The 17,029-nt window shown below is 40.9% G+C and overlaps 1 protein-coding gene across 1 annotated transcript; it reads right to left on the reverse strand.

Moving 5' to 3' along the window:
* Positions 1-1,657: 1,657 nt before the first annotated feature.
* On the reverse strand, positions 1,658-10,387 carry mblac1 (metallo-beta-lactamase domain containing 1). The gene is made up of 2 exons (XM_014156383.3): positions 9,839-10,387; positions 1,658-9,644 (listed from the first exon to the last, which is right to left on the reverse strand). Exons 1-2 carry the CDS (start codon positions 10,268-10,270, stop codon positions 9,384-9,386), a joined length of 693 nt encoding a protein of 230 aa, XP_014011858.1. The 5' UTR covers positions 10,271-10,387; the 3' UTR covers positions 1,658-9,383.
* Positions 10,388-17,029: the final 6,642 nt, after the last annotated feature.

Consider the following 17,029-nt stretch of genomic DNA (forward strand, 5'->3'; position numbering starts at 1 on the left):
GTCTAGCGTATTTAGTTTTGTGGACATTTGGAAAGTTAACTGACACATTTTCTGTTTCCATCAGGCCTGTCATGACATTTTTTATCCAACATGTACTTTACTCGCATAAAAAGGTTGGATGGAAACCTGGTTAGTGAAGTACCTTAGAGTGATCGTTTTCAATTAAAATGGTGAAAAAGAAACAAAAAACGTGGTATGATCGTCGGTGCCAGGCGAGCGGGTTCCAGTATCTCAGAAATGGCCGGCCTCCTGGGCTTTTCACGCATAACAGTGTCTTGGGTTTACCCAGAATGGCGCGACAAACAAAAAACATCCAGTCAGTGGCAGTTCTGTGGGCGAAAACAGCTCGTTGATAAGAGGTCGAAGGATAATGGCAAGAATCGTGCAAGCTAAGAAGCAGCCCACAAACAGGCAAATAACGGCGCAGTACAACAGTGTGCAGAGCGGCATATCGGAACGGGCAAATCGCGGATGGGTTATTGCAGCAGATGCCCACACTACAGGAGGCTGCTAAGGGGAGGACGGCTCATAATAATGGCTGGAACGGCACTAATGGAATGTCATCAAACACATGGAAACCATGTGTTTCATGCATTTGATACCGTTTCACTTATTCCGCTTCAGCCATTACCACAAGCCCGTCCTCCCCAATTAAGATAGGGCTCCACTCCTATCAGCTAAACACAAGAAAAAGCGTCTCCAGATCCCCCACACTGGACAACTGAGGAGTGGAAAAACATTGCCTGGTCTGGCAAATCCCGGTTCCTGTTGCGTCATACTGAGTCAGGATTTGGCGTAAGCAGCATTAGTCCATGGACTCATCCTATCCTGCCTTCCACGCCCCAAAGGATTCAGGCTGTTCTGGAGGCAAACGGGGGCCCAACCCGGTACTAGATGGGTGTACCTAATAAAATGGCCACAGAGTGTATATTTCCGCACTATGAAGTTGGAATAATACTGTGAAATTGTGAAAGTGATGGTAATGCTATTTTGAAAGGCCGCCTGAAATGTTTGCCTGTTTTGGCCCGCCTGGTGACATCAATTAGTTAAGGTCACTACAATATGTAAGAACATTGTACCATCGTAACATCAGACAGAAAGGTCAAATGTCACTCTTTATGGCCACTTTTAAACACCTGACATATCTGCACGTTTACGTTAGTCACCAGAAGCTGAAGAACAAACGCACATCCTGGTACTTTTTTTTTGCAGGTGCTGGAGTTCTCGATGAACTCTTGAAAAATCAAAAGGAAAACGCTGCACGCTCCCAGGTGATCTTATCGACACAACGTTTCCACCCTTAGATCTTCATCGGGCATCCAGATATCACCTGGGAGCGTGAACAGCAGTGTTTTAACCATCCTCTCGACTGGTACAATTATATACTGTAGCTATCTTCGCAACACAGGAAAACACTGTTTATGGATGTAAAGCCAAATAGCACCCTATTCGCTTTATAGTGCACTATTTTTGACCAGAGCAAAAGTAGTGCCCTACATAGGTAATAGGGTGCTATTCGGGTAGCAGTACTATGTTGAAGGTCGTTGTTGATGTGGTGCAGGGATCTTTGTACAGGTAGATACTCCAGCTCTATGAAATTGGAACTAGAGACTGGGTGTGGTTTGGTTAGGTAAAGCATGTGGGACAGTACAGGTGATGGCAGATAGGACACAAGGTTTATTTATTAATAACTTGATGACCCAACTTGAATTAACCAAAAGGTACATGAGGCCAGGTGTTGTGAAATTTGTATCATGGCTGTGTGTGGTTATAGCCACGAGACGAAGCGAAACCAGTCTGTCAAAAGTTGCTAGCTCATGTCTAAATTATCAAACTAAATACATACTGCAATTCCAACCACAAAACATCTTAGCTTTGATTTTAAGACATAAAATACAACGACTTGCACTGCTAATAGTAATAGCAGCAATAGTAGTAATAGTAGTAGTAAAAGGAGTAATAGATGTAAAAGTAGCAATAGTAGTAGTAATAATAGTAGTAGTAGTAATAGTACTACTAGTAATAGTAGTAATAGATGTACAAGTAGTAATAGATGTAAAAGCAGTAATAGATGTAAAAGCAGTAATAGTAGTAGTAAAAGTAGTAACAGTAGTAAAAAAGTAGTAATAGTAGTAATGGTTATAGTAGTAAAAGTAGTAATAGTAGTAGTAATAGTAATAGTAAAAGTAGTAATAATAGTGATAGTAGTAAAGGTGGTAAAAGTAGTAATAGTAATAGTAGTAATAGATGTAAAAGTAGTAATAGTAAAAGTAGTAATAGGTGTAAAATCAGTAATTGTAGTAAAAGTAGTAACAGCAGCAGTAATAGTAGTAATAGTAGTAAAAGTAGTAATAGTAGTAGTAATAGTAGCAATAGTAGTAGTAATAGTAGTAGAAGTAATAGTAATAAAAGTAGTAATAGTAGTAAAAGTAGTAATAGTAGTAACAGTAGTAATAGTAGTAGCAATAGTGGTAATAGTAATAGTAGTAAAAGCAGTAATAGATGTAAAAGTAGTAATAGTATCAGTAATAGTAGTAATAGTAGTAAAAGTAGTAATAGATGTAAAAGTAGTAATAGTAGTAAAAGTAGTAATAGTACCAGTAATAGTAGTAAAAGTAGTAGTAATAGTAGTAAAAGTAGTAATAGTAGTAATATATGTAAAAGTAGTAATAGTAGTAATAGTAATAGTAGCAATAGTAGTAGTAATAGTAAAAGTAGTAATAATAGTAATAGTAGAAATAGTAGTAATAGACGTAAAAGTAGTAATAGTAGTAGTAATAGCAATAATAGTAGTAATAGTAGTAGTAATAGTAATAATAGTAGTAGTAGTAGTAGTAGTAATAGTACTAGTAGTAATAGTAGTAGTAATAGTAGTAGTAATAGTAGTAGTACTAGTAATAGTAGAAGTAGTAATAATAGTAATAGCAGTAGTAATAGTAATAGTAGTAGTAATAGTAATAGTAGTAGTAATCGTAGTAATAGTAGCAATAGTAGTAGTAATAGTAGTAAAGATGTAAAAGTAGTAATAGTAGTAGTAATAGTAGCAATGGTATTAGTAATAGTAGTAATAGCAGTAGTAATAGTAGTAGTAGTAATGGTAGTAGTAGTAGTAGTAATAGTAGTGGTAATAGTAATAGTGGTAATAGTAGTAGTAATAGTAGTAATAGTAGTAATAGCAGTAGTAATAGTAGTAATAGCAGTAATAGTAGTAAAAGTAGCCATTTAGAAACTCTGCTAGTAGTAGTAGTTGTGCATTGCTAGGTAACGATGCAAACAATGGCAAATGTTATGAATACTGGCCATGTGTATGTTGTCTAGTATATCAAGGTTGCAGGATAGACTCTAATAATAGGAATTCCAAACCACCCGTTGCATAACTTTGATTAAAGCACACACCTGTAAAGTACACAAACATCCTGTGACATATATTCATTTGATCATTAACGATTATCTAACTTTCAAGATTTATTTATAATTTGGATCTGGGCTCTCCAACCCTGTTCATGGAGAGCTACCATCCTGTAGGTTTTCACTCCAACTCTGTTCCTGGAGAGCTACCCTCCAGTAGGTTTTAACTTCAACCCTGTTCCTGGAGAGCTACCCTCCTGTAGGTATTAACTCCAACCCTGTTCCTGGAGAACTACCCTCCAGTAGGTTTTAACTCCAACCCTGTTCATGGAGAGCTACCATCCTGTAGGTTTTCACTCCAACCCTAATCTAGCACACCTGACTCAATAATTAGCTGATTGATAAAATCAATAGTTACAACTGGAGTTGGAGCGAAAACCTACAGGAGGGTAGCTCTCCAGGAACAGGGTTGGAGTTAAAACCTACTGGAGGGTAGTTCTCCAGGAACAGGGTTGGAGTGAAAACCTACAGGAGGGTAGCTCTCCAGGAACAGGGTTGGAGTTAAAACCTACTGGAGGGTAGCTCTCCAGGAACAGGGTTGGAGTTAAAACCTACTGGAGGGTAGTTCTCCAGGAACAGGGTTGGAGTTAATACCTACAGGAGGGTATCTCAGCAGGTACATGTTTGGAGTTAAAACCTACTGGAGGGTAGCTCTCCAGGAACAGGGTTGGAGTTAAAACCTACTGGAGGGTAGCTCTCCAGGAACAGGGTTGGAGTTAAAACCTACTGGAGGGTAGCTCTCCAGGAACAGGGTTGAAGTTAAAACCTACTGGAGGGTAGCTCTCCAGGAACAGAGTTGGAGTTAAAACCTACTGGAGGGTAGCTCTCCAGGAACAGGGTTGGAGTGAAAACCTACAGGAGGGTAGCTCTCCAGGAACAGGGTTGGAGTTAAAACCTACTGGAGGGTACTTTTACATCTAAATAGAACACATAGGATCTACGGTTCTTGCATTGGTATGAGATCACTATGGCAACAAACAGGACCTTGTGAAGACTACAACAACAATCACAACACCATTAGTGATATTGCACAAGCAGCAGGACCCCCTGAATGAATAGCTAAGTCTAAGATTAAGGCCCCTCCAGTGCACTGAATGTGTACTTGAGTGAAAATATGCAGTGGTTTTGAGTAACATAGACAGGACGAACAAGATTCACAGGACTTACAGTACATGAGTGACATGTTGTATTGTCAGAGGGGTCAAGGAGCGGCTTGAGTGTCATGTCATTGAACCCTATAAGGCTTTTTGGTTCAGTAATGCACATCTCCTAACTTGAGTGGAGGTGGATGATTGGGAAATCTATAGATGTACCATCACAGCTGTGAATCTGTAGCCTACATTTACCAATGCAATGAGGAATGCATTTACTAGACCTAATATATAGGCTATTGAGGTCTATGTAAGAGTAGTTGGTCCATCTATGAAATACAGTAACCTAGTTGATGAAAAGGCACGTGTTTGTTTAGGAAGCAATAGTAATGGCATCTTTTTGTAGGAACTAACAGAGCTCCACCATGGCTCGTTGGCCAAAGCCTATGGGGAAATGAATGAAGGCCAAAAATACTGTCTTTTGTAAACACAGGCTTAGAAGAACTTAGACGTTTTGTTCTATGAGATAATCTTCATCAGCTAATGTCACTTTTTGTGAATTTTGAAGCATTTATGTAATCAAAATAAGCACATAAAGGCTTCATAATTTATAAAGCTCATGTTACTTGAGCGATATTATCTCATTGAACAAAACGTATATCTCCTAAGCCCATTAACCTTATTTTCGGTGTTTATCCCAAAACTCCATTCTTTCCCCATTCATTTGCCCCATAGGAATGTCTAAACGAAACAGGTTTCATTTCCGTTTTTTTGGACTGCAAACTGGCGAACTCTATTCTACATTATTACAATGCTAATACTGATTCAGAGGGAAGAACAATGCTGAGTTAGTTAATTGGGGAAGCCTAGTGATGAATGAAGAAAAAGTAATTACTTTATTGAGTCCAAGTCACTTGATATTAAGTGTTGACAAATCCCAGTTATGCAACACTGTTACATTGAATGGCCCCTGGCCCCTGCCTTAGGCCCTCTGACTAACATTCACAATGGCTTTTTATGATGTCCTCATTATTCAAATCAGTTTTGATTTCATAATGAGGGCTATGAAAGACGTGTTCGCTTAAGGCTAGCCAACATTATAAACATCCTATAAACATCATAGGCAAGGCAGTGGTCCATAAGACAACTTTACCCCAGATATCATTACAGTCAGGGGTGGAATCATTTATTTACTTATTTATTACATAGAATCCTATAATCTTTTATTGGGGAGTTCCCAGAGTGACTTTTTCCCATTTCCACACCTGCCCATATATCATAGTGTACTATTGTAGACTATCGTGTAGGGCTCTGCTGCTGTCTCCGATCTAAGGGGGAAATCCTTCTCTCCAATTTAATCATTCAACATTGACCCCTATTAGAATTCACTTACTTTATGGAATGTACATTCCACCAAGCTCTTTAGACCCCAGCTGTTACCTGTGGTTTATAGTATAAAGAGAAAACAACACAAACGTTACAGCATTTAACCCAAGATGGTAAACCTTAGTATCTGAAAGAAAGATACAACTCATTGACAATACCTTGTGTTGAGGTGTCATGGGGTTATGGTGAATTTTCAACCGCAGATGAATAAAGGACACCAGTATCTTTGGTTGAAATATGTCTACCACCACAGAATGACCATTCATAGCCTCCTCGTGCCACAAGGAGACATGCACATCCCATGTACACGGTTCATTTCAAGGCACGTTTGCAAAGTAGACAGGTGATCAACACAGATGACTGTCCCTATACCGCAGACCAGTGTGATGAGTTTCTTGCCACGGCTAGATGTACCACAGCATCTTGTTTGGGTCTGTGGACAGTCACTGTGTCCCGACACACACTAGCACACCATCTAATACGCATGGCCAATACATCTCTTCAGTGTGAGTCGAATATGTGTGTGGAAGGTCCCGACATAGATTCAGTCACTGTGAGGTGAAGATAAGGTTACCGCCCAATGATGTGTATTAACCCTAGATGACTGAGGCGCTGTGTTGGAGGCACCGCACAACCATTTTGGTACTTCTCCACCAATGTAAAAAAAAAAAAAGATTTTGGAAGCTATAAAAATGCATTTATTAATGTCTACATCAGTTTACACATAAATACCCCATTAAAAAAAACAGGTTTTTAGACATTTTTGCAAATGTTTTACACACCTACTCATGGTTTTTCTTCATTTTTTACTATTTTCTACATTATAGAATAATAGTGAAGACATCAAAACTATGAAATTACACATATGGAATCACATAGTAACCAAAAGAGTGTTAAACCAATCAAAATATAATTTATATATTTTAGATTCTTCAAAGTAGCCACTCTTTGCATTGACGACAGCTTTGCACACTCTTGGCATTCTCTCAACCAGCTTCTTGAGGAATGCTTTTCCAACAGTTGAAGGAGTTCCCACATATGCTGAGCCCTTGTCGGCTGCTTTTCCTTCACTCTGCAGTCCAACTCATCCCAAACCATCTCAATTGGGTTGAGGTCAGGTGATTGTAGAGGCCAGGTCATCTGATGCAGCACTCCATCACTCTCATTCTTGGTCAAATTGCCCTTAGACAGCCTGGAGGTGTGTTTTGGGTCATTGTCCTGTTGAAAAACAAGAGATAGTCCCACTAAGCGCAAACCAGATAGGATGGCATAATGCCGCAGAATGTTGTGGTAGCCATGCTGGTTAAGTGTGCCTTGAATTGTAAATAAATTACTGACAGTATCACCAGCAAAGCACCCCCACACCATCACACCTCCTCCATACTTCACAATGGTAACCACACATGTGGTGATCATCCGTTCCACTACTCTGCATCTCACAAAGACACAGCGGTTGGAACCAAAAGTCTCAAATGTGGACTCATCACACCAAAGGACAGATTTCCATCGGTCTAATGTCCATTGCTCGTGTTTCTTGGCCAAAGCAAGTCTCTTCTTCTTTTCGGGTTCCCGAGTGGCGCAGCGGTCTAAGGCACTGTGCTAGAGGCATCACGACAGACCCTGGTTCAATTCCAGGCTATACCACAACCGGCAGTGATTGGGAGTCCCATAGGGCGGTGCACAATTGGCCCAGCATCGTCCGGGTTAAGGTTTGGCCGGGGTAGGCCGTCACTGTAAATAAGAATTTGTTCTTAACTGATTTCCCTAGTTAAATACAAATAAAAAAAATAGTAGTGCTTTCTTTGCAGCAATTTGACCATGAAGGCATGATTCACACAGTCTCCTCTGGGTCTTTCTTTCCTGTGGCGGTCCTCATGAGAGCCAGTTTCATCAGAGCGCTTAATAGTTTTTGCGACTGCACTTGAAGAAACTTCAAAATAAATTTTCAGGATTGCCTGACCTTCATTTCTTAAAGTAATGGACTTGGTCTTTTCCCAAATAGGGCTATCTTCTGTATACCACCTCTACCTTGTCACAACACAACTGATTGGCTCAAACGCATTAAGAAGGAAAGAAATTCTACAAATTAACAAGGCACACTTATTATTTGAAATACCTTCCAGGTAACTACTTCATGAAGCTAGTTGAGAGAATGCCAAGAGTGTGCAAAGCTGTCATCAAGCCAAAGGGTGGCTACTTTGAAGAATCTGAAATATAAAAAATATTTGGATTTCTTTAACAGTTTTTTGGTTACTACATGATTCATACGTGTTATTTCATAGTTGTGATGTCTTCACTATTATTATAAAATGTAAAAAAAAAATGTAAAAAATAAAGAAAAACCCTTGAATGAGTAGGTGTGTCCAAACTTTTGACTGGTACTGTAAGTATTCAGACCCTTTACTCAGGTTAAAGTCCGGGCTCTGGCACGGCCACTCAAGAACATTCAGAGACACAGCATTGTCTTGGCTGTGTACTTAGCGTCGTTGTCCTATTGGAAGGTGAACCTTCGCCCCAGTCTGAGGTCCTGAGAGCTCTGGAGCAGGTTTTCATCAAGGATCTCTATGCACTTTTCTCCGTTCATCTTTCCCTCAATCCTGACTAGTCTCCCAGTCCCTGAAAAACATTCCCACAGCATGATGCTGCCACCACCATGCTTCACCGTAGGGATGGTGCCAGGTTTCCTCCAGACGTGACGCTTGGCATTCAGGGCAAAGAGTTAAATCTTGGTTTCATCAGACCAGAGAATATTGTTTCACTTGGTCTGAGAGTCCTTTAGGTGCCTTTGGGCAAATTCCAAGTGGGCTGTCATGTGCCTTTTACTGAGGAGTGGCGTCTGTCTGGCCACTCTCCCATAAAGGCCTGATTGGTTGAGTGCTGCAGAGATGGTGGTCCTTCTAGAAGGTTCTCTCATCTCCACAGAGGAACTCTGGCGCTCTGTCAGAGTGACAATTGGATTCTTGGACACCTCCCTGACCAAAGCCCTTCTCCCCTGATTGCTCAGTTTGGCCGGGTGGCCAGCTCTAGGAAGAGTCTTGGTGGTACCAAACTTCTTCCATTTAAGAATGACGGAGGCCACTGTGTTCTTGCGGACCTTCAATGCTGCAGAAATGTTTTTATACCCTTCCCCAGATTTGTGCCTCGACACAATCCTGTCACGGAGCTCTACAAACAATTTGCTAAACTGTCTAAAAACCTGTTTTTGCTTTGTCATTATGGGGTATCGTGATGTCATTATGGGGTATTGTGATGTCATTATGGGGTATTGCATGTAGATTGATGAGAGAAAAAAATATTTAATACATTTTATAATAAGGCTGTAACGTAACAAAATGTGGAAAAAGGGAAGGGGTCTGAATACTTTCCAAAAGCACTGTACACATCGGTGGTTACTACTAACCACTGATCTAAAGTTTTGCACTTCTTCCCCCATATTGCTACGGTTAGAGAGAGGAAGGCTAAAACTGATCTGTGCCTAAGGGCTTTACAGGACAGTTTCTACCCGGAGCGTCCGTCCGCCTCCTCCCTGTGGACCCTGAACGGCAACCCGTGTCCCGGGATGATGACATCAGAGGTGCGTAGCGCCTCCTGTCGGCTGACCTCCTGAACTGCAGGATTCTCACTCAGTTCCCTCCAACTGTCGTCATCAGTGCAACGCTCAAATAGGTCCCCGGCAACAAGCACCGTGCCCATTGTGGTTCCCTTCACAAGAAGGCTCACATCGCGCCCTGTGTGGCCCGGAGTGGGTACTATTGACACCTGGTGAAGAGATTAAGGTTCAGAGCACAGTACTAGGTAGTACCTATTGTAACATGCAAATGATGCACTGTAAAGTTACTGATTAAAGTGTTGGTGAATATGCATGGGAAACCATTGAATATGGATGTTACACACACACTTTTGAATATGATTACACTGAGTTGGGTTGAACAAAAGAAGAGTTTCAGACTCACATGTTCATCAATAGGATAGGGTTGCCCCTCAGCCAGCTGGTTAGGAAGGTACCTATCCCCCTCACTGATGTCACACCCCACAACTATTGTTGCCGCTGGAAACAGCCCCAGATTACCAACATGGTCGGAGTGGCCATGTGTCCCCACCACCAAGCTGATATCACCCGGGTCTAGTCGCTTATCCTTCAGCCGTTTCACTAGAAAGTCCCGGTCCCACGGTCCTCCGGTGTCTACTAGAATAGTTCTAGGTCCCGTTAGGAGAGAGATAGTCCCGTCTGCTCGAAAAGAACCGTCCTGTTGGGACAGACAATAGCCTACTTTGAGCACCGAGATGGAGTAGGGTTGCCCCACAATCTCGAGTTCTGTGTCTGATAACTCGCTTCTTCTAAACTCGCTACTGTTACATGCATTCTTTTTTTCAGTCGCTTCCATCTCTGCTCAATAATAGATGTTTGCCAGCTACAGAATCACAGTTTTCGATCGATTAACTACAAATTTCACTGCATGTATCTAACAATCACATCGGTTGTTGACAGCTTGTACCAGTTCTACGGTATGGCAAGAAGAACAAGTGTAATTTTGTCGTTTGGAAAAATGTTTAGTTGTCACAGCAAAGTGCTTTGTCGCCATCTTGTGGACGGCAGCGTCTATTACATTGTGTAAGGCCAGCTGGCGTAACGCAACTTTGCACCATGATCACTCTTACCTATATCTGCCTAGCCTAAATTATGGCAGGTTGAAACATATTTGGCTTCCAGTAAAATGTTATGATTTCTTTCGGTATAAGTCCACTTCCAAGACTATAGTGTATCTACTGTGTGTATGACCAACAATAGTACCATGAACACAACAGAAGCAGGTGAGCGATAAACAGGTAAGTCACTTTTTTGTGTTTAGGAGGTAAATTCTGGGTATTTTCAGATATTTCATAATTAAAGATGCTGTATAGTATGAGATGCTAATATAGATGTCTTAAACAGCAAAAAAATTTAAGCTGACAAAACCTCAGTCAAACCAAAAGTTGTAGCTACTCAATGCTAATAACTAACTGTCTTAAAAATTACTGTCACAAACGTATTGTTGAATTACTATTTCATACATCTGAGATATCGGATTTAAAATAACTCACAAATATGACATTAAAACCCACTTCAATCAAAACAAAGCAAGTGCACCTACAGTTACAGTATTATACCTGAAAAGGTTTTGAATCGAAGAGTTCTGTGAAATGATTGATCACATTGCATGAGGTTGATGTTGGTTCAATACATTTCTTATGAGTTACAAGGAAACAATTGGAGAATTCCAGTAACGCGTAATTATTGTAAGGCAGTCTTTGGAACTGACCCTTGATCCTATAAACACTGGCAGACAACTTCACTGCATGGCTCAATTGTTATTGATCCTGTGAAATAGTACATCTCTCTCTCTCTCCTCCTCTCTTTGTCTTTATCCCTCTCTCACCCTTACTCTCAATTCAATTTCAATTTAAGGGCATTATTGGCATGGGGAAAATATGTTTACATTGCCAAAGCAAGTGAAATAGATAATAAACAAAAGTGAAATAAACAATAAAAACTAACAGTAAACATTACACTCAGAAGTTACAAAAGAATAAAGACATTTCAAATGTCATATTATGTCTATATACAGTGTAGTAATGATGTGCAAATAGTTAAAGTACAAAAGGGAAAATAAATAAACATAAATATTTAGGTTGTATTTACAATGGTGTTTGTTCTTCACTGGTTGCCTTGTGGCAACAGGTCACAAATCTGCCGCTGTGATTGTGGCATCTCTAATATGGTCATACATTTGGCAGGAGGTTAGGAAGTGCAGCTCAGTTTCCACCTCATTTTGTGGGCAGTGTGCACATAGCCTGTCTTCTCTTGAGAGCCAGGTCTGCCTACGGCGGCCTTTCTCAATAGCAAGGCTATGCTCACTGAGTCTTTCCTTAATTTTGGGTCATTCACAGTGGTCAGGTATTCTGCCAATGTGTACTTTCTGTTTAGGGCCAAATAGCATTCTAGTTTGCCCTGTTTTTTTGTTAATTCTTTCCAATGTGTCAAGTAATTATCTTTTTGTTTTCTTATGATTTGGTTGAGTCTAATTGTGTTGCTGTCCTGGGGCTCTGTGGGGTGTGTTTGTGTTTGTGAACAGAGCCCCAGGACCAGCTTGCTTAGGGGACTCTTCTCCAGGTTCATCTCTCTGTAGGTCTTTGTTATGGAAGGTTTGGGAATGTCTTATGAGTTACAGGGAAACAATTGGAGAATTCCAGTAACATATAATCACACTGACCCTGATGATGTCGTCTATTGCTGTCTCACATGACACACTACTCTCTATATAATGCACTACTTTTGACTAGAGCCCACTCTTTTCCATTAGTGCACTGCTTGTAACCAGAGCTACATTGTGACAAGACCGGCTTTGTAGTATACACGAGAATTTGACAGTATAATCAGCATACTAGTGTGTGGATGTATTCTGTGTTTTTCTAACCCTGTCTTTATTCCCACTGATGGTGATACAGGACAAGAGTCTGGAGACTGTGGAGGCTACCCACTCAGCACCCTGGAATAAACCACAACTCAGCAACAGCAAGGTGGGTTCGGTTTCCAACCAGTAAACAACTAGCTACCCCATGTTTATGCCAGGGACCTTGTCCCAAGACAGTTGAATCGCCTATTTAACTTTCTACATATAGATTTTGAATCTTGGATGCTGGGCATGATGGCTGAGCTTACCTATAATGTTGCACAATGATTTAAATCAATAATTATTTTAGTTGTTTTGCGGTGTCTTTTCCAATGATATGACGTACAAATTACTTCAGCCTACCCCTTACAAATAAAAAAACACATGAACAAATCACATGAGGAAAAAACATACCTGGGATTTTGTGTTAAATTAACCTACCTGGGGTTGTGTGTGCTATATTAACCTTCCTGAGTGGTGTGTTATATTAACCTACCTGGGTGGTGTGTTATATTAACCTACCTGGGTGGTGTGTTATATTAACCTACCTGGGTGGTGTGTTATATTATCCTACCTGGGTGGAGTGTTATATGAACCTACCTGGGTGGTGTGTTATATGAACCTACCTGGGTGGTGTGTTATATTAACCTACCTGGGTGGTGTGTTATATTAACCTACCTGGGTGGTGTGTTATATTAACCTACCTGGGTGGTGTGTTATATTAACCTACCTGGGTGGTGTGTTATATTAACCTACCTGGGTGGTGTGTTATATTAACCAACCTGGGTGGTGTGTTATATGAACCTACCTGGGTGGTGTGTTATATTAACCTACCTGGGTGGTGTGTTATATTAACCTTCCTGGGTGGTGTGTTATATTAACCTACCTGGGTGGTGTGTTATATTAACCTACCTGGGTGGTGTATTATATGAACCTACCTGGGTGGTGTGTTATATTAACCTACCTGGGTGGTGAGTTATATTAACCTTCCTGGGTGGTGCGTTATATTAACCTACCTGGGTGGTGTGTTATATTAACCTACCAGGGTGGTGTATTATATTAACCTTCCTGGGTGGTGTGTTATATTAACCTACCTGGGTGGTGTGTTATATTAACCTTCCTGGGTGGTGGGTGATATTAACCTTCCTGGGTGGTGTGTTATATTAACCTACCTGGGTGGTGTGTTATATTAACCTTCCTGGGTGGTGTGTTATATAAACCTACCTCGGTGGTGTGTTATATTAACCTTCCTGGGTGGTGTGTTATATTAACCTACCTGGGTGGTGTGTTATATTAACCTTCCTGGGTGGTGTGTTATATTAATCTACCTGGGTGGTGTGTTATATTAACCTACCTGGGTGGTGTATTATATGAACCTACCTGGGTGGTGTGTTATATTAACCTACCTGGGTGGTGTGTTATATTAACCTTCCTGGGTGGTGTGTTATATTAACCTACCTGGGTGGTGTGTTATAGTAACCTACCTGGGTGGTGTGTTATATTAACCTTCCTGGGTGGTGTGTTATATTAACCTACCTGGGTGGTGTGTGATATTAACCTTCCTGGGTGGTGTGTTATATTAACCTTCCTGGGTGGTGTGTTATATTAACCTTCCTGGGTGGTGTGTTATATTAACCTACCTGGGTGGTGTGTTATATTAACCTACCTGGGTGGTGTGTGATATTAACCTTCCTGGGTGGTGTGTTATAATAACCTACCTGGGTGGTGTGTTATATTAACCTACCTGGGTGGTGTGTTATATTAACCTACCTGGGTGGTGTGTTATATTAACCTACCTGGGTGGTGTGTTATATGAACCTACCTGGGTGGTGTGTTATATATTAACCTACCTGGGTGGTGTGTTATATTAACCTTCCTGGGTGGTGTGTTATATTAACCTACCTGGGTGGTGTGTTATATTAACCTACCTGGGTGGTGTATTATATGAACCTACCTGGGTGGTGTGTTATATTAACCTACCTGGGTGGTGAGTTATATTAACCTTCCTGGGTGGTGCGTTATATTAACCTACCTGGGTGGTGTGTTATATTAACCTACCAGGGTGGTGTATTATATTAACCTTCCTGGGTGGTGTGTTATATTAACCTACCTGGGTGGTGTGTTATATTAACTTTCCTGGGTGGTGGGTGATATTAACCTTCCTGGATGGTGTGTTATATTAACCTACCTGGGTGGTGTGTTATATTAACCTTCCTGGGTGGTGTGTTATATTAACCTACCTGGGTGGTGTGTTATATTAACCTTCCTGGGTGGTGTGTTATATTAACCTACCTGGGTGGTGTGTTATATTAACCTACCTGGGAAGGAAAATCAAGTCTGAAATTTCAATGTGGAAATTAAGAAGGCCAGGAGCCACAACCTCATAGGGGTCTTTTTTTCTCTCCCAGATCATAATCAACCTTGAATGTAGACATGAATAGAATACTTTTTAGTATAAAAAATTGAAATATTTTTGGGAAATATGCAAATTAGGTGATATCTCAATAAATATGCATACATTTACATATCGTGGAAATCCATTTTTCTGTCAGCGCCCCCGATTTCTCAGCCAGGCCAAAGTCACACAGTTGCAGTGCAAATATGTTTCTCAATTGATCCCAATATTACAGTCCTTCCTTGATCATGTTTGGAACTGTTAGTTGCTTTATGATTCAGAAGACCTTCCTGTACTGACCCGTTTCTGCTCTCTCCTCTACCTCTATAGCCCTGGCCTGTCCTCCCAACAGTTCTTACTCCATGTGTGTGAGCTCCTGTCCAGAGACATGTCTGGGTGTCAGCGGCCCCCCTGGCTGCTCCGAGGTGTGTGTGGAGGGGTGTGAGTGTAACCTTGGCTTTATCCTGAGTGACGACAAGTGTGTTCCTGTTAAAGACTGTGGCTGTGTCAACTCCTCTGGAGATTACCATCCCGTGAGTAACCCTCCTGTGATTCACCTTTGTGAAGGTTTAATACTGTTTAATAATGTCAAATCTCAATGTGAACTCTGGTTAAATAAAGGATAAAACAATGTATACTTAAGTTGGCTTTAAAGAAACAATCTTTACAATCTTAAGTCACACACACACACACACACACACACACACACACACACACCTGACTGTCTGTCCTCCATGTGCTGTAACATACAGTGCCTTGCGAAAGTATTCGGCCCCCTTGAACTTTTCGACCTTTTGCCACATTTCAGGCTTCAAACATAAAGATATAAAACTGTAATTTTTTGTTAAGAATCAACAAGTGGGACACAATCATTAAGTGGAACGAAATTTATTGGATATTTCAAACTTTTTTAACAAATAAAAAACTGAAAAATTGGGCGTGCAAAATTATTCAGCCCCCTTAAGTTAATACTTTGTAGCGCCACCTTTTGCTGCGATTACAGCTGTAAGTCGCTTGGGGTATGTCTCTATCAGTTTTCCACATCGAGAGACTAAAATTTTTGCCCATTCCTCCTTGCAAAACAGCTCGAGCTCAGTGAGGTTGGATGGAGAGCGTTTGTGAACAGCAGTTTTCAGTTCTTTCCACAGATTCTCGATTGGATTCAGGTCTGGACTTTGACTTGGCCATTCTAACACCTGGATATGTTTATTTGTGAACCATTCCATTGTAGATTTTGCTTTATGTTTCGGATCATTGTCTTGTTGGAAGACAAATCTCCGTCCCAGTCTCAGGTCTTTTGCAGACTCCATCAGGTTTTCTTCCAGAATGGTCCTGTATTTGGCTCCATCCATCTTCCCATCAATTTTAACCATCTTCCCTGCCCCTGCTGAAGAAAAGCAGGCCCAAACCATGATGCTGCCACCACCATGTTTGACAGTGGGGATGGTGTGTTCAGGGTGATGGCCTGTGTTGCTTTTACGCCAAACATAACGTTTTGCATTGTTGCCAAAAAGTTCGATTTTGGTTTCATCTGACCAGAGCACCTTCTTCCAAATGTTTGGTGTGTCTCCCAGGTGGCTAGTGGCAAACTTTAAATGACACTTTTTATGGATATCTTTAAGAAATGGCTTTCTTCTTGCCACTCTTCCATAAAGGCCAGATTTGTGCAGTATATGACTGATTGTTGTCCTATGGACAGAGTCTCCCACCTCAGCTGTAGATCTCTGCAGTTCATCCAGAGTGATCATGGGCCTCTTGGCTGCATCTCTGATCAGTCTTCTCCTTGTATGAGCTGAAAGTTTAGAGGGACGGCCGGGTCTTCGTAGATTTGCAGTGGTCTGATACTCCTTCCATTTCAATATTATCGCTTGCACAGTGCTCCTTGGGATGTTTAAAGCTTGGGAAATCTTTTTGTATCCAAATCCGGCTTTAAACTTCTCCACAACAGTATCTCGGACCTGCCTGGTGTGTTCCTTGTTCTTCATGATGCTCTCTGCACTTTAAACGGACCTCTGAGACTATCACAGAGCAGGTGCATTTATACGGAGACTTGATTACACACAGGTGGATTCTATTTATCATCATTAGTCATTTAGGTCAACATTGGATCATTCAGAGATCCTCACTGAACTTCTGGAGAGAGTTTGCTGCACTGAAAGTATAGGGGCTGAATAATTTTGCACGGACAATTTTTCAGTTTTTTATTTGTTAAAAAAGTTTGAAATATCCAATAAATTTCGTTCCACTTCATGATTGTGTCCCACTTGTTGTTGATTCTTCACAAAAAAATTACAGTTTTATATCTTTATGTTTGAAGC

This window comes from Salmo salar, chromosome 18, assembly GCF_965601325.2.
Source record: "Salmo salar chromosome 18, fSalSal1, whole genome shotgun sequence".
NCBI lineage: Eukaryota > Metazoa > Chordata > Actinopteri > Salmoniformes > Salmonidae > Salmo > Salmo salar.